This window comes from Panicum hallii, chromosome 7 (assembly GCF_002211085.1).
Source record: "Panicum hallii strain FIL2 chromosome 7, PHallii_v3.1, whole genome shotgun sequence".
In the NCBI taxonomy this organism is placed as follows: Eukaryota; Viridiplantae; Streptophyta; class Magnoliopsida; order Poales; family Poaceae; genus Panicum; species Panicum hallii.
The window spans coordinates 44,606,653-44,627,315 of record NC_038048.1 but is presented as its reverse complement, the minus strand read 5'-3'; the positions used below and the strand labels follow the sequence as shown (position 1 = coordinate 44,627,315).

The following is a 20,663-nucleotide window of genomic DNA, read 5'->3' as shown; positions in this document are numbered from 1 at the left end:
CAGAACTCATGGAGTTACCCCTTTCTCACATCGTGCTGGATATGAACAAGCGGACAAGGCTAACATGGATTGGTATCCAAAAGTAGAAGAGCTCAAATTACAAAATTCCCAAAACTATCATCACCGTCTTGTATTCATGGACCCAGTGCTATGCACTCTGCAATTGCACGTTCAGAATTGAGTAATTATCTTTTTTACTTTGATATTCATATATTTGAAAATCAAAAGAAATGATACATGATATATTGGTGCTGATCTCCTCTATCTTTAATTTTTTTCCCTGGAGCTCCCGGGATAGGGGCTTATGCCCCCTCCTCCACGCTAGAGGGAGATGGGAAGCTAGTGCTAGACGAAGCCATGTATGGAGATTGGTGGTTTAGTGAGGAGTAGCTGTAGATAGCAAGCAAAGCTGACAACAAGATGATGGTGGTGCACTCGGTTGCCACATAACGATGTAATAAATAGTGACATTGATAGTGTTCCAGCAAGAGGTGAGAGGAGCGGTGGTGGAGCTAGAAGTCAATCCAAGGAGGGCGATTGCTGCACTATACCGTGCTTATTGCCTAACGGCTGCTCCAAATAAAAATTATACAACTAGGAAATAGATAATTTTTAGGGAAGCAGCTCTTGAGGTTTAAACTTTAGAAGCAAGAAAAAATAAAGAAGCAAATCTGAACTAAAGTAGATAAGCAGACAAAACTGATAAAAAAAGGAGACGGGAGCCTCCCCGCATTGCACTTAGAAGGGAGCAGGGCTCGAATCCGAAGCAGACAAAACTGATGATTAACTGGTACTAATATGGACTAGCGCTGGAATGGAGTAGTACTAATATCCAAACTAGCAAATGAACTACTCGATGAAAATCAACATGCACGGAAGAATATACATGGATACAGCCATACAGATGTGCAGAAGTAGTGCGCATGTAATAAATATATGCTTCCATTCCTTATGCATGATCTGTTGCAGATGTATGTGTCAAATACAAATTACAAATTGCTGGTCCGTAGATCCTTTAAAAATTTATCCAGAAACGAGGAGAGCTGGAGCCCGCTACGGGCCTAAAGAGGCTCCGCCAGTGGAGAGGAGGGATTCGTAGGGCAGGGTGATATGAACATATAGAGGATGGCAACGGAGATGGCAACAACAACTTAATGGTATGAAAACAGACACGTGGTTGGGGCAGAGATTATGTGGAGATGTAAATGCAGAATTTTGGTTTTGAAGGGAGATGCGGTGTTAGTTAAGGATATTAACAGTTATGTACGCGGCTCAAAGGATACTATGTCGACGGATATACTCGTCATCTCATCACCCTTATTTCTTATAGCCATAGTCCATAGGGCAGCAGATCGATGCGACGATGCCGCTAGCACATAGACACTCGTAGGAGGTACTCATCGAGCCATCGGGGGACCTCACTTCACGTACTCGATCCTGATACCGCCGACGGTGACCGTGCCCCCCGCGCACCTCGGCACGAGCGACACGACAATCGTCTGGTCCCCGTCGGCGCCGATGTCGTCCAGCAGGTCGCAGATGCCGAACCTCGCCGCGGTCTTTATGGCGCCCTTGTCCTTCCCCGATCGGCTCAAGTGCGGCGTCAGCGCCACGCTCCCGGCGCACTCCGCCGCCGCCGTGGTGGCCGCCGCGCTCTGGGATTGGTTCACGAACACGTCGAACTTGACGAACTTGGAGCAGTCGGCGACCTCGATCCCCTCGACGACCAGCACCTCCTCCTCGTCCTCCTTCTCCCCGCGGCTCCTCGACCCGGGCCGCGCCACGGCCACCCTCAGGGTCCGGCTCAGGGTCGCTGGGAGCGTGTCTGCGGCGGGCTCCGGGGACCCGGCCTCCGCGGACGGCCTCGCGTTCAGCCACGGGAGGCCGACGTCCTGGTAGGTGTAGCGCAGCGCGGCGGCGTCGAGGCAGTCGCGGACGCGGACGCGGACGGGGCGGGCCTCCTCGTCGTAGAAGAGGAAGCTGGCGTCCAGCCAGTCGGGGTCGGTGAAGCCGGTGTTGCCGGGCCTGAGGCCGCTCCAGACGTGCCACATGCGGTCGATGTTGGCGTGGTGCGCGAAGAACACCGGGTCGCGGGCCGCCGAGTAGAAGTTGCCCATGTCCTCGCCGTTCGGCTGCCTCGTGTCGCCGCTCCAGAAGTGTATCGTGTTGTGCGGCGTGTTCTCGATGGTGCCCGCGCCCGGGTCAGGCTGGTTGCCCTTGCGATACGGCTGCCCGAAGAAGAGTTCCTTCTTCTTGGCACCGGAGATCATCTTGTGGAGATACAAAAGTTCATTATATATATTCACGTGTTAGTCATGTATCAATTCTGGATTACGTCCTGTTAACTTGATCTGTTGGCCCTCAGGTTCTGATCAGGTCCTGATCATACTGACCTGACGGTACATGATCCTGAGGTTCTGATCGACCTGCTGATCTCTTGTGATGGTCGAGTCGTCGGTCCCATTGTAGTCGAGGTCCAGCGTGAACTGTGGCTGGTGAGCAGGGTTGCGACGTTCGTCGTACAGCGGCGAGGACTCGTCGGCGTAGATCGCCGGCAGCGTCATGCCGCCGGGCGCGTCCCAGTTCCAGAACGGCAGCGCGAACGTGTCGTCGCCGATGAGCTTGCCGAGAATCCTCTCGTGGAAGTAGAGGTAGAACCTGTATCCAATTTTTTTGTCAAATAAGCAGTGCATTATTTGAGACATGACACTCTACAACACATGCATGCGTGCGTGCGTGCATGTTACCTGTGCCACGGGTAGAAGAGCCAGCAGCTGTGTATCTGGAGACCCAGGTCCGGGAACCCGACCTGGTCGTACGCGACGTTGCAGTAGGCGCAGTGCACGCGCCACTGCTGCGCGAAGCTGCGCGGGTCGTCGTCGGGCAGCTCCTTCATCAGCGCTACGGCCCGCTCGTACTTGGTCAGGTACTCCTCGCCCACCAGGTGCGCGGCCGGGCGCACGCGGAGCGGCGAGCCTGCCGGCGGCGGCTCGAAGTCGACGACCGCCGCGCCCGGGCGGTACGTGAGGCAGCAGCTGACGTCGGGCACCGTGTCGGGGAGGTCCTCGGGCGGGTGGCAGCTCTGGAGGTCCGGCGCCTGGACCGGCGCCGCGAGCGCGCCGCCGCCGTGCGACGTCGCTAGGCCGGCAGCCGCCGCGGCCCCGCCGAGGCCGAGGAGCACGTCGCGGCGGTCGACGCGGCGTCCATCGGTAGCCCTGCAGCAGGAGAGGCGCCGTAGGTTGGCCGCGCCCTTGGTGCGGATGAGGAGGTGGCGGTGGCTGCACCGGAGCGTCTGGAGGCTGGGCGGCGTGCGAGGTGCGGCGACACCTCGCGGTGGCGTGGCGGCGCTCTCCATGGCTCCGCTCGAGGCGAACGTGCTCGTGCTGTGTGAACTCGTGATGGGTACCGTGCCATGGTTCAGGGGGTGTATATGGAGCGCGCGGGCGGTGGCTGGCTGTTTGGTTTGACTGTTTGCTGCGTGTTGTATCTGTGTGCCGTCGTCTCGAGGTTCGGTTCGGTGGCATGCACGTTCGTCGTCTAGCTCCTACGAGATGCACGGTACGTGCCATGAACCGAGCAAAAATTGTACCAAACCGGGGTAGCTAGATCGTCGTCGTGACATGCTGCTGCTGGGGTAGAGTGGCATAGGCCTTTTGACTTGCCGAAGCTGATTCTTGACTGATGAATACACACACCCAGATGCGGCGACACACTTAGCTATCATCTCGATACGAAAGGATTTTACCGGCGTGGATACATTGTACTGTACGCTGCAGGGTCGATCTCAAGGGATGGAGAGTCATGGTTCTACACGTATGTATCTTCATCGCATCCGATTGGCAAAGCAGTCTTCAGTTTGCAGCTACCTGATCTCTTTGTTGTATTTGCAGAATTGCGGTGGAGGCAAAGCAGAAGGAATCGGACGTTGTTCTGCTACGATCTGCTAAGGAAGATTGAGCTTTAGACGGGCGGCCGATTAGGTGGGCTATGGCATCGTGCTTGCGTTGCCTCCGCCGCGCCTTTTGTTCCAACCCTGCGAACCTCTTGCCCGAGCGAGGAACACAAGACCACCAATTCTTGCCACCTATGGCTAGCAGTCCAGTTGCTATCCAAGCGCTCACCACTCGGTAGTAGTAGAGCACCATCATCGGTAGTGTTCGCATGCGCGGTATCGCAGAGCACGACACGACACGGACGATGGACGCGCACCCTGCAGCATGGTCGACACGACAGTTAAAATTTGAGTAAATTGGGCCGGCCTCCCAGACACCTCAGTGGAATTATTGGGCCACGTTCAGTTTTGTTGCAAAACTGGCCCAAGAGAAATTGGGCAGGCCCATTGAGTAAATTGGGCAGGCCGTGTGGTCGAAACAAAGAAAGATTTGGTCTTGTAGGGAAACTGGACCGACAAGGCCTCATGTTTGCTAACGAGTACGGGCCTTTGCTCTCGTTTTTTGCGGGATCCTTTTTGTATTTATTATCGGAGGCTGTTTGGACTTTGGAATATACCGGCTTTGGTTAAATTCCAGGTAATTACGGTGAAGTTTCTTTTATCGTAAAGGAAAAGAGAACTTAGTTCATCCAAACAGGAAAAAATAGAGAACTATGCCGATTATTCAAAGTAAATTAAATAGTTTGCAAAGAGGTTAAAATTGTCTATCTCCTTTGGTCATCATCAGTACGGTACCACAGTTTAATACGTTGCCTTGCATTATTGGAGCATGACTTGGTTTCCTTGCGCCAAAAGGAGCCCTGCCTCTGCCTGGTTTCTAATCAAGAAGTTTCCTGTGCGTTACGTTTCGTGCGCGTGTGGGCCTTTACATAAGCAACCCCAATCCCCCACTCTTTCCCCTCCCCTCACCCACCGCTCCCGTCTCTCCGCCGCTGCCTTGGAAGAAGAAGAAACCCTCATCAGCAAACCCAATCCGGTGAGTCCCCTGGTGTTTCCTTTCCGCCCTTCCATCGATCAGCCCAGGTTTCCGCCGATCGGGGGTTCGCTCTAATCGATTCGGTGGCTGTTTCGTGTTTTTGGTCGGGGTGGATTCCAGGGCCGGGAGCAGTTTCGCCGCCTCCAACCGATTCCGTCGCGTCCCTACGAAATCCCACCCGACTCGTAAGATTTCCCTCGGTTGACTCTTAGCTTAGCCCGATCGCTTCGATTGATGTGCGTTTTCTCGGGGAGTTCATTTTGGGGTTGGTTGGTGGTTGCAGGCAGGAAGGAGCGTGATGGCCAATACCAGCTCGTTCAAGCTCGAGCACCCCCTCGGTAAGTCTAATGTTTCCATGCCCCTTCTTCTTCGGGGAGTTGATTCTGCTTGCTTGTTACTTGTTAAGGTTTCGACGAATGACTGTAGTACAAATATAGGAGTAGTTTTTTGGATTATTATCATACTGAGGAACGGAGAAGTTATCCATCTAGTTGCGTAGGTTTATGAGCTACCATAATCGGTGTACCGATTAATTCATGCAAGTCTTGTGCCAATTTTTGAGCAGCTTATCTTGAGGTTATGTTGCTGTGTTGATTGGGTAGCAGTAATACTTAGCTGAAATCATGTGATTTGATTTAGTTGTCTGCCATCTGATTTTATGTAAGATAGTGCTGTTCAGTAGTTGTACATGAACAGAAGTTGCTAGCTAATCTGAAAATCTAAACTGATCACCGGGTTTGTCTTATGACATTTATCTGAAGTGGTTCCTTGTCTGGAGGATCATATATTTGGGATTTGTTTACATTGAATCACATATAAACTCAAAAGGAATGTTGTATGCTCACAAGGCTCTGATGGTCTGGAGCTGTTTAGGCTTTAGCGGGAAGCTGCAATTGTTATTCTGAAACTCTATTTGGTAACAAAAGGTTCCTGATGGCTGACAATGTGCTCATGATCCTGATAAGTTACACGATAATCTTTTATGCTTATTTGTTACTATTTCCTAGCTTAACAGTTGTACTACCATTTATGTCAGTTGATTGGCATGTATGCCTTACTTGACCTGGGAAATTATGGTAGATTTTCTTCTCCTTAAGAAGCAGATAAGATAAATTTGCACTTGGCAACATTTGAGACTCTGTTAGTTAGAGTCTCTTTCAGCAACAATCAGTGTTTTAAAGGCGATAAGGCGAGGCTAGGCGAGCTGGGTACGCCTGGACGCCTAGGCGACAAGGCGGGGCTGTAACCCAAGGTGAGCTGGGTCCGCCTGGACGCCTAGGCGACGCCTTTAAAACACTGGCAACAATTCTGTATCCCAGCACTGATTTCAAACATGTTCTACCATTGTATTCTCACAAGACAATTTAGCCTTTTATTCTGGTTACAAACTGAATCATTAAGCTGTTATGCCATGTGTGTGTTACAGAGAAGAGGCAATCTGAGGCTAACCGGATCAGAGAGAAGTATCCTGACAGAATTCCTGTAAGCTTCTACCCTCCTGTTTACTCAGCTTCTTTTGTCATGGTTACTTTTACTCAACTTATGTCAATTTGTGCAATGCAGGTGATTGTTGAGAAGGCTGAGAGAAGTGATATTCCTGATATCGACAAGAAAAAGTCAGTTCTCAACTTCTCTAATTTACCATAACTGCTATACTCTTTACAGCTAAACTACCAATGACTATCCTCATCTTTAATTGTTTATGGGTAATACTAGCAGGGTTTCTACCCTTTCTTTCCCCAGATAACTGATGGCAGTTGGTGCCATCGTAACATTATATTTGGCTACCCCAAGAAAAATATGCAACACTATATTCAATTGTCTCAATTACTGTATCATGATCTATGGTGTCATCTGAAATAGATACTGGCGGCTCATTGATGACACCTATACTACTTGTAAATAGGCTTTAAATATTTAATATAGTTTCAACATTTCTGTGGTCCAGAAACAATCGGTGATTTAAGTTTCATTTTGTCTTGAAGGAACTCCAGTATCATTCTGGATGAAAATAAATGTTGCTGCATGAAAGCACTATTGCACACATCAAAGCATTATGTGCCATGGCAGGCATAGTAGGCCATCAAGCTGTTCCGATTTTCTGATTCCTATCACTTTGCAGGTACCTCGTCCCTGCTGATCTTACGGTTGGACAGTTCGTCTACGTTGTTAGGAAGAGAATCAAGCTCAGTGCTGAGAAGGCTATCTTCATCTTTGTGAAGAACACTCTTCCACCAACAGGTCTGGAAAACAAATACAGCAATAACATTTGTGCAACTCTGATTTTTCTTGAGCATTTGGCCATATGATCCGCATTCTCACTTCTTTTTGCTTCTCTGTTCCATTGCGCAGCTGCTCTGATGTCCTCAATCTATGAAGAGAACAAGGACGAGGATGGGTTCCTCTATATGACTTACAGTGGCGAGAACACCTTCGGGCTGCTCTAGATGGCGCGCCACAGCTCACCTCAATCGGGTTGGCCCACCCTGGCTTCCCTACTAATGCCTCCTGTAAATAAGACCTGCCAAGCAACTGTGTATATCCTGGTTTCCACATTGCATGTGATTGCCCTCTAGTACTAAACACCTATCAGCTGTCCTTGATATACATCGCTTAAACCAAGTAATTGACAGGCCATGAAACCTGTTAGTGTGTTACAGATGTGCCCCCATGTTCGTGTCTTGTCTCCGTTGTTACGGTTCCTGCTGCTGCTGTAACGAGGGTCAATCTACGCCTGGGTGTGCCATTGAATCCGGTCGCTGTTGCCGTTTTATTGCGCGACCCACAGCGGCAGCTGATGGAAAAGCTCACCAGCACCGGCAGGCACGAGGGCCTTATGTCGCCGGCGCCATTACTGCGTTCGGGCTCTGTTGCTGATGGCTGCAGAGCCGGGATGAATGCTGGGAATCCTGGTTCTTGGCGTCGCCCGCCGTTGCCTCTGCTGTGGACGCTGGGGCCTGTCTGTTGCTGCATTTACTTTTGGCTGTCAGTATGGCTTGGGTTCTGGACTTGTGGATCGCTGGAGTTTTGTTGACCGTATGTTTTTGTGGTCCGGTAGCCATGTCCCTGGTGTGTTCTTGGCCTCTTGGATCAAACAAGGCTTGGGGGAGTAGCGAACAAGTAAATAGCTAGGATTAGGATGTTGGAGTTTTGGGTTGGGTTATCACCAGTGAGCACGGAGCTGAGGGAGGATTGTTGGTTGGTAGACCGGACAAGTGGTGATTGGCGTTGGGTTATCACCAGTGAGCACGGTGGCTGTGGGAGGAAAGAAGCAGCCGAGTTGAGGAAGAATTTCTAAAAGGTTAGTTGACGCCGAACCATCGTCCAACGGCCACGAATCTGGATTGCTACTCCCTAGCTAGTAGACAGCTTTTCAACTTTTGTAAGGAATCCGGGTCGCGGAGTCGAAGGAAGCTAATATACAGAGAAGCACCCATCGATTCATCATCCATCCTCCTTTTCGAACGGATACATTGCCGACACTACACTACACTACACATGGTGGGGCAAGGAAATCCGGCCAAGAGTCTGCATGCCTAGAGTACCATTGGATTCGAGAAAAAGACAAAGAGCTGCTGATTGCTGACGTGAAGTCCGAACCTCTCCCCTGCCCTGCCACGACCTAACACTGAATTGCAAGCAGTTCGTTCCATGTAAGTTGACACGGTGCGTGACACCTAGGCCAGCACAGGCAGGAAGAGAACCACAAAGGAGGTAGCTACTAGATACGTAGGTGTTTGACCTCCGAAGGTAAGAGTGGCCCAGTTTGCTGGCCGCCCGGGGAAAAGGGAGATTCAACTCAACCATCATCTATGCCTTGGATCATCTCGGCCTAATAGCGTAGCCGCCTGCGTAGCGAGGGGAGAGGACGTACGTACCCCTCACATGCCTGGTGGCGGTGTGGTGACAAAGCTGCTAGCTGCTGGTCGCCAGTACTGCTAGCCAAGTAAGCTAGCAAGCCGACGTGCTAGTCTGCGTGCGAATCGATCGCGAACTTGTACTAGGAGCTAGAGGACGGCGGCGGTTGGCGGCGATGAGGAGGCCGGCCGGGGGTTCTCCCTCTTTCCGGCGTGGTTGGTTAGTTTAGGGGCAAACACAAACAGATCGGTCTCCGGCACACGCGAGGAGCAGTGATCTATCGACCCTTCAATTCCTAAAGGTGGGGGATTGATCATGTGCGACACGTGAGACCGTGAGAGTACCTAGTTGCATATCGTCCCCTCGATCTCTCGTTCTGAGCTGCATGCATGGGCCTGCTGCATGTGCGTGCATGGCATGGTCCATGCGTAATAGCAGCGTGGTATGTAGTAGTAGTAGTAAGCATCTTGATCCTGACTTTTCCCATAGTAATAAAATAACAATAAAAAGGAAGAACAGAAACGACATGCATGCGCTGGGGCAACGTATACCAACAGCGTCCAACACACGTCCTCCTGCGTACACTGTAGCATTAAAACTGCAAGCAATGGGAAAAAAGCTGGCCTTTGCATGCAGAAGATGGATGTAGTGCATGCAGCGTATATATTCTAGCTACATAATGCTTTGCCTGCCGTCTGTGTGTATATTTATATATTATATATGTATGAAAAATCTTTTCTATACTCGCTTGCAGCTACTTCCACATGTGTATCTTGTGATGTAGAATGTATCTAAAATATGATCATACTAGATATCTATATGATATACATAGAGAGTATATGGATATATTTATTTTTATATAATGATGATATATTTAAAAAATAGGGATGTTTTTGAAAATTTTCATATATATCCATTTGAAGTATAAATTGTATATAAATATGCTCAAAGTGATAAATGAGTATACGAATATACGTACGGTGGTATACTGATGATGAGAATAGCTACACGCGAGCGTGAAAAAAAACTGGACCGACGGGATGGAACAAGTGAAGTACATGCCGCTAAGCAAACTCGGCGCCGGCAAAGCTAGCACTGCTCGATGCTCGTACGCGTGCGTGCGTATACCACCGGCACCGCACCGAACGATTCGATTTTGTATACGTGCGTATTATTCTCCTCACAGCACGCACGCCCTGCCCGTGACCATGTTGCGTGACGCTACTCGTAATATAATGCCAACCAAAAGCCAGCAGCATGCGTACGTGTCAACGGTGCACGCACGCGCACCTTGATTGATCGCTGTCTTATATGCTTGAATGGATGGATTAGTACGTACGTAGAGTATTAACGGACGGATTAGCACCAACACTTACTATCTCATATAACTCAATTTATACTTATTGGTTTCCACACTCTTAAGCATTATATAATCTGAAATATACTTAGCATTTTCTAGTTGTATAGGGCACAATAAACTTAGGGTACAACATTTATAGGGCGGGTGGCGTCATCTTTACTGAAAATTCAATTAATTTAAAAAATATAGCAAAACCCATAAAAAATAAAATTTGTACCTAAAAGAGCTCCATTTGAGGTTTAAAACTATCTAAAAACTTTAGAAAAGATATGGAATTAGCATCAACTTACCTCCTAGAGCTCCCAACTCGAAGGAAATCAAGTTTAAAGCCTCCCCTCTTTTTTTTTTTTTTTGAATTTTTGGGCAGCACCTCCCCCAAGCAAGCAATGAGCTGTCGGGAGGTGGCCACTATCTAGATTTTTATGGGTATTTTTAAGGAGCGGGTGATGGCGCCACCCATCCGGTATTTTCAGATGCGGGTGATGGCTTTACCCGCTTCTAAAGATGCATTTTCAGAAGCCGGTCTGCAGCTATAGTAACCCGCTCCTTTTATATATAGAAATAGAATGGGTTATATTTTGACCTCCTCGTGGAAAAAACGGAACGTTGCTACAAATTGTATTTTTACGGTAGTGGTGCTCAGCTCACACGAAGGTAATACTCTGTACGTGTAGTCTTGTACGATTTCTGCAGTCCGGATTGCCGGCCTGCCGGTGCCGCCGGGCAGTCAGCACTGCACACACGTACGTGCACGTACTACTCATCACCAGATAATTATAAACCCGTCGAGCTACGGAACGGAAACGGGCGGGGTAGCGGAAGAAGAATCAAAGCGAGTTAATCACAGCCCAGCCGGCCGGGAAATGTGGTTTGGTCTGCATTTCATCCCCTGGCCCGGCGCTCGTAGCTAGCCACCACCGTCGCCAGCGACGACGTCCCGGGCGTACCGGCCGGGTGGGCGGTTCCTTGGAAGCATGTCTTACCACGACGACCGGCCGGCCGGGCCGGCGGTCCACACATCAGAGCTAGCAGTGTCATCACACGGCACTCGATCGTTTTCGTCAAGGCATTGCAGGCATACGCTTGTCGTCCCTCTCCCCAGCGCAACCAGCCAAGGAGGCAGAGAGAGAGAGAGAGAGAGAGAGGCGAACGAAACATCCCATGCCTGCAGGGGCGGGCGGGCTGTAGTGATTGATAGCAAGCAGAGTTACTGCAGGGCATTCACCGCAAGCCTCCGCCACACCCACAGTCCCACACCCTCCCACCAGCACACACACAGTGCCCTACTCCCCCGCTGCCGCCTATCGGAATCCTTCTTCAATGCCGCCGGGTTCCATCTCCGTCTCCCTCTCGCTCCAGGCATCTGGCTCTTTGGCACGCTAGCGAGATCGATCGATCGACCGTGACTCGACTCGCCCACTACTCGCCGTCTCGGCCCCTCGTCTCTACAATTCAATGTGGCACTTGAATTCCCCAACCTCCCCTTTGTTGGGTTGTTGGGGCATTCACTCACTGATCAGCTCGTCGCTAGCTCCTCCTCTATGTAAGGCACTGTGCGAGCTTCAATTCGGCGCTGCCGGCCGTCCATCCTATATGTACCCCATGGACGCCGGCCATCGTCCGTTCTCTCCTCGCTCGCTCTGTTCGATGATCTGGTCTGCGTCGATCTCGCCTAGATAGCTCTCGCTACGATCCAACAAAGTTAAGAGAAAGGAGGCCTATTAAAGGAGCCCATGCCTTCCTCCCGTCCTGCCCTCCACCTCCTTTCGTCTCCTCTCCCATGAAACCAAAGGGGTGGGTGCGTGCCTTCCTTCTCCACTGTTGTTCCTCTCGCTTATCATCAGCGAGCTGTCCTCGACCTCGAGCGAGCTAGCAGTTTCATTCCCAGGTGTCTTCATTCTTCCTCCTTTGGTTGCCATTGCTCTCCGACGTGGTAAGAATGCTAGCCGTGCTTGATCGCCCTTAATAATTTCTCTAGGAAAAACGGGATATTGGTGCGGTTCAATCAGAAAGCTTGTGCTCCAAAGGCCAGGGGCTCCACTCTTTGATTGAGCCGTGCCAATATCACGTCGTCGCGTCGCCTATGTACTCGTCAATCGTCATCATATCACAGGATGTCTATCATATTGTTCTTGTTCTTACTATTCAGTTCTCTTTTAGTTTGTGTTCGTGCTACATACTCTTGATTTCATGCTTGCATGCAAAGTGCACCATCATCTAATTTGCAAGTTTTCTTTTCTGGAATTTTAACTGAAATGGATGCATGTCTTTGTTTTTTTCTTCAGAAATAGGTAATGTTTTCTGCAAAACTGCACCATAGTAATAGTAGTACTATATCCGATTCCTTTAACATGTTCTCTCGCCCCCCCCCCCCCCCTCTTTATAATTCAGGTTTGCAGTACATAATTTTTGTTTTGAACGTTGAAATACATAATTTTTGTTGCCATTGTAAGGGTGGGATGTCCTGACTATATATGGATTCTTGAGCTGAAAATATGACAGTTCAGTTTACCGTTATAATTAGGTCATGCTTTTTGCAACGTAATTTGTCGTTACCTTTCTTTTAAACGCGTGTGGCAAGAACTTTGCCGATCTGGTCTTCGTAGAGAGAAGAGTGTTTGTCGTTATCTTTTTCCCTTTGTTTCAAATAAAGCTACAAATTTGCAGCAAACTGCTTTAGTACAGCTAGAGAGTTCGATCGAGCTTAGCAGCCCACTGTAGCAAATGCTTTTGAGGAACAGCATAGAGGCAGTTCTCTACTTGTCTTGACGAACCAAATGAGACCAACTAAAGGAGCGAACGATAATAGAGACAAAAGGATGAATGCATCTTGCTATCGTTTTATGCCAGCTTCAGCACTGGCATTTCCTGCAAACTGGAAAGCTGATCATGAACATGCCCAAGGAAGACCGACCGATCTACTACTACTACATTGCAACTGTGGTTCAGGCTTCAGCGCCTGTATAGCCTGTGTGATAAAGAGCTTATTACCTTGAAAGGGTGCTTGCAGTCTGCATGCACAAGAGCATCCCGAAAGGACAGTTGGAGCAAGCTTTCACATGTTTCTGCATTCTGCTTTCCCTTGTCTTCATTTTCCACAGAAAAAAAAAACATTGTGATTCCTCTTGTTTCTCTCTGCCCTGCATTGCAGTAAAATTTTCTATTAACACAGTGTACTCTCACACTGGGTGACGTGCCTCTGCCGTTTTGGGGGACCGAGGAAGATGTGATCGTCATAGAGTGCCGGTCAGTTTAGTACAGGTCCTTCATAGGCGTGAAGAGGTATGCAGATTCTCATTGCATTGGGACTTGTAAATGCTTTGCAGGTAGCCGGGAAACGAAATGGGTGTGCTCTGTGCTATGACCCTATTAGTACAGTAGCTAATGAACTTAAAGAATGGAAAACCAGAATTGGCAGTATGTTTATTGTTCAAAATATAAGGCTTTCGCAGTGTGCGACATCAGGGTTTCGTAATGCCTGTATTGTGGTGTATGCATACTGTAGGAGTATGGTTCCATATACTGACGTTTTTTTTATGAGATAAAATGCATTGTATTAGTGTACTCCGTATGCAAAATGTAAGAGTACTGCTGTGAAATTACATCAGTATCTACACTGCAAAATAAGACATTTGAGTCGTTTCAGTCTTGGCAGATGATGATGAATAAGAAACAAAAAAAGATGGAAATACGATGATGCAGTTGTTGGTAAAGCTGAATAATGTAAATAAGTGACAATTGGCCGCACACCGTTGTTAATTTCGTATGATCAGCTACTGCACTGCGGCATCCATCACACGGCACTCGGCAGGCAGCTGACAAAACTAACTATTGGCAATAAAACTCAGGCCATTCTCTCTGAAGAAACTGCCTGCGGCAGCACGACATAAATACCGCTGTAGCGGCAGGGCACGCAATTTTTTACAGCAGGTAAGGTAAATTCACTTGCAAGTTATGGATAGCCTACTGCAAGAAGGTGCAGCTAGCACTGTGAGGATTCTTCTGCTGCGTGAGTCTCGCCCCCCCCCCCCCCCCCCCCCCCTTCCATTGGGCTGGGGCCGATGCCTCGTGCTGTTGAGCATCTGTCAGAAAGTGCAGCTACTCCTTGCTGATTTACAGAATGAACGATTGATCCTCCATAATTGCTTAGATGAAGCCGTGGAGGTGAGCAAGTGCATGAGCCACGAGAAGATTGATCGGTGGAAATCAGAGGCCCCATCTGCTATTCTTCTGCAATGTGATTTGGCATCAGGCAAAAATGGTTCAGGAATCGGTACGAGTGAACCAAAGCTGCAACTAAACGTGGCACTAGTGCAGAAATTTGTTGGCGTAAACTCCATTTGGTATTCAGGTTTTGTCCAAGAGCTTGGTGTCGTGGAGCTGCAGACCTGCAGCAGCTAATGGTGGAGCTGCCCAGCTGAGCCGACACGAAGCATAAGTTGGCAGGGAGGATCAGGGGCCGGGCGACCCCTCCGAGGGAGATGAGCATGTACCCGTGTCGAGGCACGAGCTTAACGCCTGTCCCCTCCCTTGCCGGCCGGGAGGCCAACCAGCCGCGCAGCCATGCTCACGAGAGCTAGCTGAATTCATGGTTTTTGTGGTATTTATCTGACTGCAGACAAGTCCGGCGATCGCTGACGAATTTGCACGGTATACCCCTCTATCAGTTCGTCTCGCTTGAATTTGGTTGCTCCGGTGCGTTCGTCTTTCTAATAGAGCAGCTAGTGTCTCCTGAATTGAACGAGGGCGCAAGATCGACGGCCGTCCAGCTTGCGCGACGACGGGAAGAGCTGCGGGAGGGGAAAAAAATTTGGTGCGGACGGGCCGCAAAGTGATGCCGTGCGAACCATCTTTGATTGTGGACGTGTGGCAAATCCCACGGCCCGGTCGTTAGACGCACGCCTGCCTAGACGCACGCAAGCTCGGCTTGGCTATGCTTTACAGCTCCGTATAGCTCTCGTATGGAAATGAAATTGCCGCCGCCATCGTACGTATACCAGTCTCGCCGCCATCGTATACCAGTCTTGAAATTCTTCAATCCCACGCCGCCGCCGATCGTGCAATTCCAGTTCTGGCAACTCCATCGATCGCCTTCGTCGTCATGGTAAGGCCCGCAGTCTACATTCTCTTGATAATACGTACGATCCCGTACTTAATCATCGTAAAATCTTCTTAGCCCTAGCAGTAGCCGTCATGGAGGTTGATTCATCTCTCTGTGAGGACGCCACCCCGGATGTAGATCGTGATGTCGCCGCCGGGAGTGAGGATGTTGAGTTCAGCACATATGAAGGGGATCATGCAACTTATGAAGGAGATCAGGCAACTCAAGGGGATCAGGCAACTCATAAAGATGATTAGGCAACTCAGGTAAGGTCACGTAGTTCATTTGATCGTCTTTTTTGGTCAAACAGTAGATAATACTTGAAGCGAGATTATGATATACAACAGGTGGTTGATAAAACTGGGCAAAGTTCAATCGCTCCTAAAGTTGGAATGGCTTTCGAATATGAGGACAATGCCTATGAGATGTACAACAAGTATGCTGGGATAATTGGGTTTAGTATTAGAAAGAACACCACAAAGCGCCGACCAGATGGCACTATATATCAGAAATATATAGTTTGCAGTGGCGAAGGATATGGTAAACCTGAGTCGTCAAAGGGTACGACACGTACAGAATGCGGTGCTTGCATTCAGCTTGTTGTCAGTAAAGAGGGGATTTGGACAGTGAAAAGTGTTGTACTAGAGCATAATCATTACCTTGCTAGTCCAAATAAGAAGAAAAATCTAAGATCAGAGGCGGATAGAAAGCTAATTGGTCAGATACGGGAACCTGAAATGAGGGCCGCCCAGGTGTTTGAGTTCATGAAGGAGTTCTACGGAGGAGCCGACAGAGTGCCATGCTCAAAGATGGATTGCAATAATGAGATTGGTCGTGAGCGCAAGAAGTACTTAGAATCCAATGATGCACAAACACTATGCAACTACTTGCAGAATAAACAGCGTGAGGATCCTACATTTTTCTATGCAATTGATATAGATCAGGAAGATGGACCCGATAAAGGCTGTATAGCTAATTTCTTTTGGGCAGATGGTCAGTCTATCATGGATTATGCATACTTTGGTGATGCTGTGACATTTGACACCATGTTTCAAACTAATAAGTTTGAAATGCCTTTTGCTCCAATCCTCGGTACCAATCATCACAAGCAAACTATAATTTTTGGGGCTGCATTGCTATTTGATGAAACAATTCCATCGTTTGTATGGCTCTTTGAAACTTTTTAACAGCAATGTCAGACAAACACCCAGTACAATTTTCACTGATCAAGATGCAGCCATGGCAGGTGCTATTGCTTATGTATTTCCAAATACAAGCCATCGCCTTTGTATATGGCATATTTATCTTAATGCTGCTAAACATCTCGGACATGTAATTAATAAGCGTAAGGATTTTCTGCCTGCTTTTAAGAGTTGTATCTATGAGGATAGATCAGAGTATTAATTCAATAAAAAGTGACATGATTTGTTGCGGGTGTACAAACTTGTGGACAATGACTGGATGACAAACCTTTATAACTTGAGGGGAAAATGGGCTATTATCTACCGTGACTCCTTTACAGCTGACATGACATCTACTCAAAGGAGCGAAGGCATAAATAATATCTTTAAGAAAAGGTTTCGTAGAAAATTGGGCCTTTCGGAGCTCCTTGTAGAATGTGAGAAGGTGTGCACTAGTCTTCGTGAAAATGAGGTGAATGCAGATTTTCATTCACGACATAAGATTCCGGTTACTTACAGCCCAAATTTACCTATGTTGAAGACGACAGCTGAATCACATACAAGGAGAATGTACGCTGAGTTCGAGGCAGAATTTAAAGATCAATTTGTATTAATTGGTCAATTGTTAAAAACTGAGGGGTCAATCTTGACATATATGATTACGCATATACAATCAGATCAAGGGGCAACAGTACTATTCAACATTGACAATATGACCATGACATGTTCGTGCAGAAAGTATGAATCTATAGGTATGTATAAAAATTCTGAATTGTGATATATTTTTATAGTACAATTTGATGAATAATACTTTCCCTATGTTAGGTATATTATGCAAGCATGCCCTCAAAGTCTTTAACATAAAGGATGTTTTTGTTTTGCCATCAAAATATGTAATGAACAGATGGACTAAATATGCAAAAAGAGAATTTTTTGTTGAGAAACATGCTATTGGTAAGGAGAGTTTGACTACTCAAGCTGCACATATCTCATGAAAGGCGACATCTGTTGCATTGAAGTGTTCTTTGTCGAAAGAGCTTTTTGATGATTTGGAGAACGCCATAGATAAACTGGACTTGGATGCAGATAATTCTATAATGAAGTTGCAAGAAAAAGATAATGAGGTTCCTCCAATTTCAGCTTATTGTTCTACAAATACGTTAACAGGTAAAATATCCTTTAGAGTTCCTCGTGTAGTAAAAGGGCTAAAGAAAAAACAATCAACCACATCCCTTGAAAAGCGAAAGGGGAAGAAAAATAGAAGTACCAACAAAGACAAAGGTGCTGATCCAAAACAAACGATGGTAAGACACCTGCCTTGTATCAATTATTATTATATCCTTTTTATATTGTACTTAATGTAAGCTTAATGGATGATTTTATATCTTGTGACATATAGGACCTTGATGCCAGAACAGTTGAAGCTAATAGCATGCCAAACGATATGTATGGCCAACCCTCAACTACGACAATTCCATCAATCCAAGGCTGTTATGCTAATATCACAATGCCAGGCTTTAATATGCACATGAATTCTTCTATTATGGATGCTCATGGTATAGAAGAAGGATACACAAGTCTCTTATTTCAATTGATAAAGATGCTGCATCAGCCATTAGACAATTACATTTTGATGGAGTGCTAGATAATGAAAATATATGACTGTACTCTTTGGCTTTTATACAAAAATATATGACTGTACTCTTATGACAGAACCATTTTGATTATCAGCTGATGGAATTGGACTATCCTGTATCTTGTTTATTTACTTGTATGCTGATGGTTCACTGACATAGTTCCATTTAGTGTGAGCTGATGCATTTGGACTACTTGTATGTTTCTTCTCGGCAATTTATCTTTGAAGTGAAAAGCTCCATACAGTTTGAAGCTTCATCTAACTCTTGATATTGCTGCTTCTTGTCTAAGTAACACTTCTGCCATCGAGGCCGTTCGACATTCTCATGCCAGGCAAGAACTCTTGTTCGTCATTTCAGCAAACACTTGATTGGCTTGGAGACCAGGTAAGGGGATCAGTTACAGGGATCAGGACGAGGGAAGGGCCGCAGGGGCACCACACTGACAGGCTTGTGATCAGCTGATGAATCGGATGAGGATGGCAGTAGCTCAGCGAGGATCTCCGTTGCCGATGGCGGCCTCCCCCGGAGTTCGGGTCCTTTTCCGCGAGCAGGCGAAGCACCGAGCCGTAATCCTGTTCGAGTCTCCGCATTGCGAGCCGAGCCGAGCCGAGCATAAAGCGTCTTGCGTGCGTATACTCATGTGTAACCGCAGGGCCTGGGATTGCCACGCGTCCGCAATCGAGGACGGTTCGCACGCCACCGCTTTGCGGCCAGTCCGCACCAATTTTTTTTTCCGCGGGAGGAGGGTCACAGGAATGTTAGTAATCCTAGCATATCTTGCATTTCTGTTTTGCACATGCATGCACACGAGGACCGGCTTCTGGTTTCCGTGTGTGTAGGAAGTCATGGACGAGAATCGCTCGGCATGAACTCGAGCATGCAAGCCATGGCCGGCCGTTGCGGTGCATTGGGGATGGACGTGCGCACTCAGCGCAACCGTGGGCGTCGTGGCTTGCATCTCACTGCCTTGTAATCCAATAAATAGTAATACAATCCCAGAAAATGCTGCGCCCTTGGCAGCACCAAAAACCCACCATGTTCGCGTTGAGCTTGTTCGTGTGTTCTTGCTCATCGCCCATCGTGTTCTGCTCGCCGGCGCTCACCGTCGTCCGCGCGACTAACAAGTGGTATCAAAGCGGTAAGAAGGGACCTGCGCCGCGATGACATCGCCGAAGCGCCGTGGCCGGACGCCGCCGTGTTGTGGCCAGACGCCGCCGCCGATCAAGGTCGGCACGTCGGGGGGCAACAAGACCCTGTCACGCTCGCCGAAAGGCAAGACGCCGCAGCGCACGCCCTCCTCAAGCCGATCTCCACCGCGCCGATCGCACATGCGCGACGCACGTTGCTCGCGCACCCAGGATGCACGCCGTCCGCGGGAAGTCGTCGTCGAGTGCATCATCCGAGATGGTGGGAGCTCCGGCAGCTGGCCGCAATTGACGAAGACGAACTACCATGAGTGGTCGCTTCGCATGCAGCTGAAGATGCAAGTGCGCCATCTGTGGGACGCCGTCAAGTTCGCCGACGCCGACTACGACGACAACCACAGCGCGCTCAACGCGATTTGCAGCAGTGTTCCGGCGGAGATGATCCCGATCCTGGTGGCCAAGCAGTCCGCCAAGGAAGCCTGGGAGGCCATCAAGACTCTCCGCATCGGCGACGACCGTGTGCGGAAGGCAACGGCACAGAACCTCCGCACCGAGTACGAGTCCATCGCCCTCCGCGACGGTGAACCCATCGAGGACTTCGCCTTGCGTCTGACCGGCATCGTGCAGTGCCTGGCGACGTTGGGCGACCCGGAGCCTGACGAGAAAGTGGTGGCCAAGTACCTGCGCGTCGTTCGCCCACGGTATAAGCAACTGGTCATCTCCATCGAAACCCTGCTTGACATTTCTCAGCTCTCCATCGAGGAGGTCACTGGCCACCTCAAAGCTGCTGACGACGTCGAGCCCGCTCTGACGCACACCGCGAGTGGCAAACTGCTGCTCACTGAGGAGCAGTGGGTGGAGAGGTACAAGAAAAAGGCGTCGGAGCCTGGCCATGGCGGTTCTGGCTCCGGCGGACGAGGAAAAGGCCGCGGCCGAGGCCGCGGACGCGGCTCCGGCGGTCGCACCTCTGCACGACCACCGCCTGACGATCCCTGTCCGCGGTGTGGCAGGAAGGGCCACTGGGCCCGCGACTGCCCCAGCAAGAAGAAGGAGGAGCCAGCCCAACAGGCCCATATGGCCCAAGAAGAGGAGGCCACTCTGATGCTTGCCATCGATGTGGCCTAGGAGGAGGACGTCTCCCCTCCACCGCAGCCACCGTACTTTGCTGAGTCGCCACCGCCTGCACCTGCGGTGCTCCCTGAGCTCCATTTCCTGGAGAAGAAGGTCCACCCCGAGCTCGACGATGCGGCGGATCGAGACCCAACGCGCTGGATCCTGGACACCGGCGCGTCCAACCACATGTCCGGGTCCCGCGCCGCGTTCGCCGACCTCGACACCGGCGTCACTGGCGCCGTGCGATTTGGGGATGGCTCCGTCGCTCGCATCGAGGGCACTGTCACGGTGCTCTTCCACTGCAAGAGCGGCGAGCACGGGGTGCTCGGGAACGTCTACT

The 20,663-nt window shown here is 49.2% G+C and overlaps 3 protein-coding genes across 3 annotated transcripts; 2 read left to right on the top strand and 1 right to left on the bottom strand.

Annotated features, from left to right (window-relative positions):
• Window positions 1-926: 926 nt before the first annotated feature.
• On the bottom strand, window positions 927-3,397 carry LOC112898796 (polyphenol oxidase, chloroplastic-like). Its single transcript, XM_025967084.1, has 3 exons — window positions 2,748-3,397; window positions 2,394-2,658; window positions 927-2,270 (listed from the first exon to the last, which is right to left on the bottom strand). Exons 1-3 carry the CDS (start codon window positions 3,353-3,355, stop codon window positions 1,419-1,421), a joined length of 1,725 nt encoding a protein of 574 aa, XP_025822869.1. The 5' UTR covers window positions 3,356-3,397; the 3' UTR covers window positions 927-1,418.
• Window positions 3,398-4,781: 1,384 nt separating this feature from the next.
• LOC112900976 (autophagy-related protein 8C-like) lies at window positions 4,782-7,587 on the top strand. Its single transcript, XM_025969774.1, has 7 exons — window positions 4,782-4,928; window positions 5,049-5,113; window positions 5,212-5,266; window positions 6,355-6,410; window positions 6,492-6,544; window positions 7,051-7,169; window positions 7,281-7,587. The coding sequence occupies exons 3-7, from the start codon at window positions 5,227-5,229 to the stop codon at window positions 7,373-7,375; spliced, it is 363 nt and encodes a 120-aa protein (XP_025825559.1). The 5' UTR covers window positions 4,782-4,928; window positions 5,049-5,113; window positions 5,212-5,226; the 3' UTR covers window positions 7,376-7,587.
• Window positions 7,588-15,339: 7,752 nt separating this feature from the next.
• Window positions 15,340-16,434, top strand: LOC112900857 (protein FAR1-RELATED SEQUENCE 5-like). Its single transcript, XM_025969647.1, has 2 exons — window positions 15,340-15,483; window positions 15,595-16,434. The coding sequence occupies exons 1-2, from the start codon at window positions 15,340-15,342 to the stop codon at window positions 16,432-16,434; spliced, it is 984 nt and encodes a 327-aa protein (XP_025825432.1).
• Window positions 16,435-20,663: the final 4,229 nt, after the last annotated feature.

Coding starts and splice junctions, on each gene's coding strand:
- LOC112900976 (XM_025969774.1), top strand. CDS start 5,227: ATGGCCAATACCAGCTCGTTCAAGCTCGAGCACCCCCTCG. Junction 6,411..6,491: donor AGTATCCTGACAGAATTCCT/GTAAGCTTCTAC, acceptor TGTGCAATGCAG/GTGATTGTTGAGAAGGCTGA. Junction 6,545..7,050: donor CCTGATATCGACAAGAAAAA/GTCAGTTCTCAA, acceptor ATCACTTTGCAG/GTACCTCGTCCCTGCTGATC.
- LOC112898796 (XM_025967084.1), bottom strand. CDS start 3,355: ATGGAGAGCGCCGCCACGCCACCGCGAGGTGTCGCCGCACCTCGCACG. Junction 2,659..2,747: donor CTCTTCTACCCGTGGCACAG/GTAACATGCACG, acceptor AATTGGATACAG/GTTCTACCTCTACTTCCACG. Junction 2,271..2,393: donor TCAGGATCATGTACCGTCAG/GTCAGTATGATC, acceptor TATCTCCACAAG/ATGATCTCCGGTGCCAAGAA.
- LOC112900857 (XM_025969647.1), top strand. CDS start 15,340: ATGGAGGTTGATTCATCTCTCTGTGAGGACGCCACCCCGGATGTAGAT. Junction 15,484..15,594: donor AGGCAACTCAAGGGGATCAG/GCAACTCATAAA, acceptor GATATACAACAG/GTGGTTGATAAAACTGGGCA.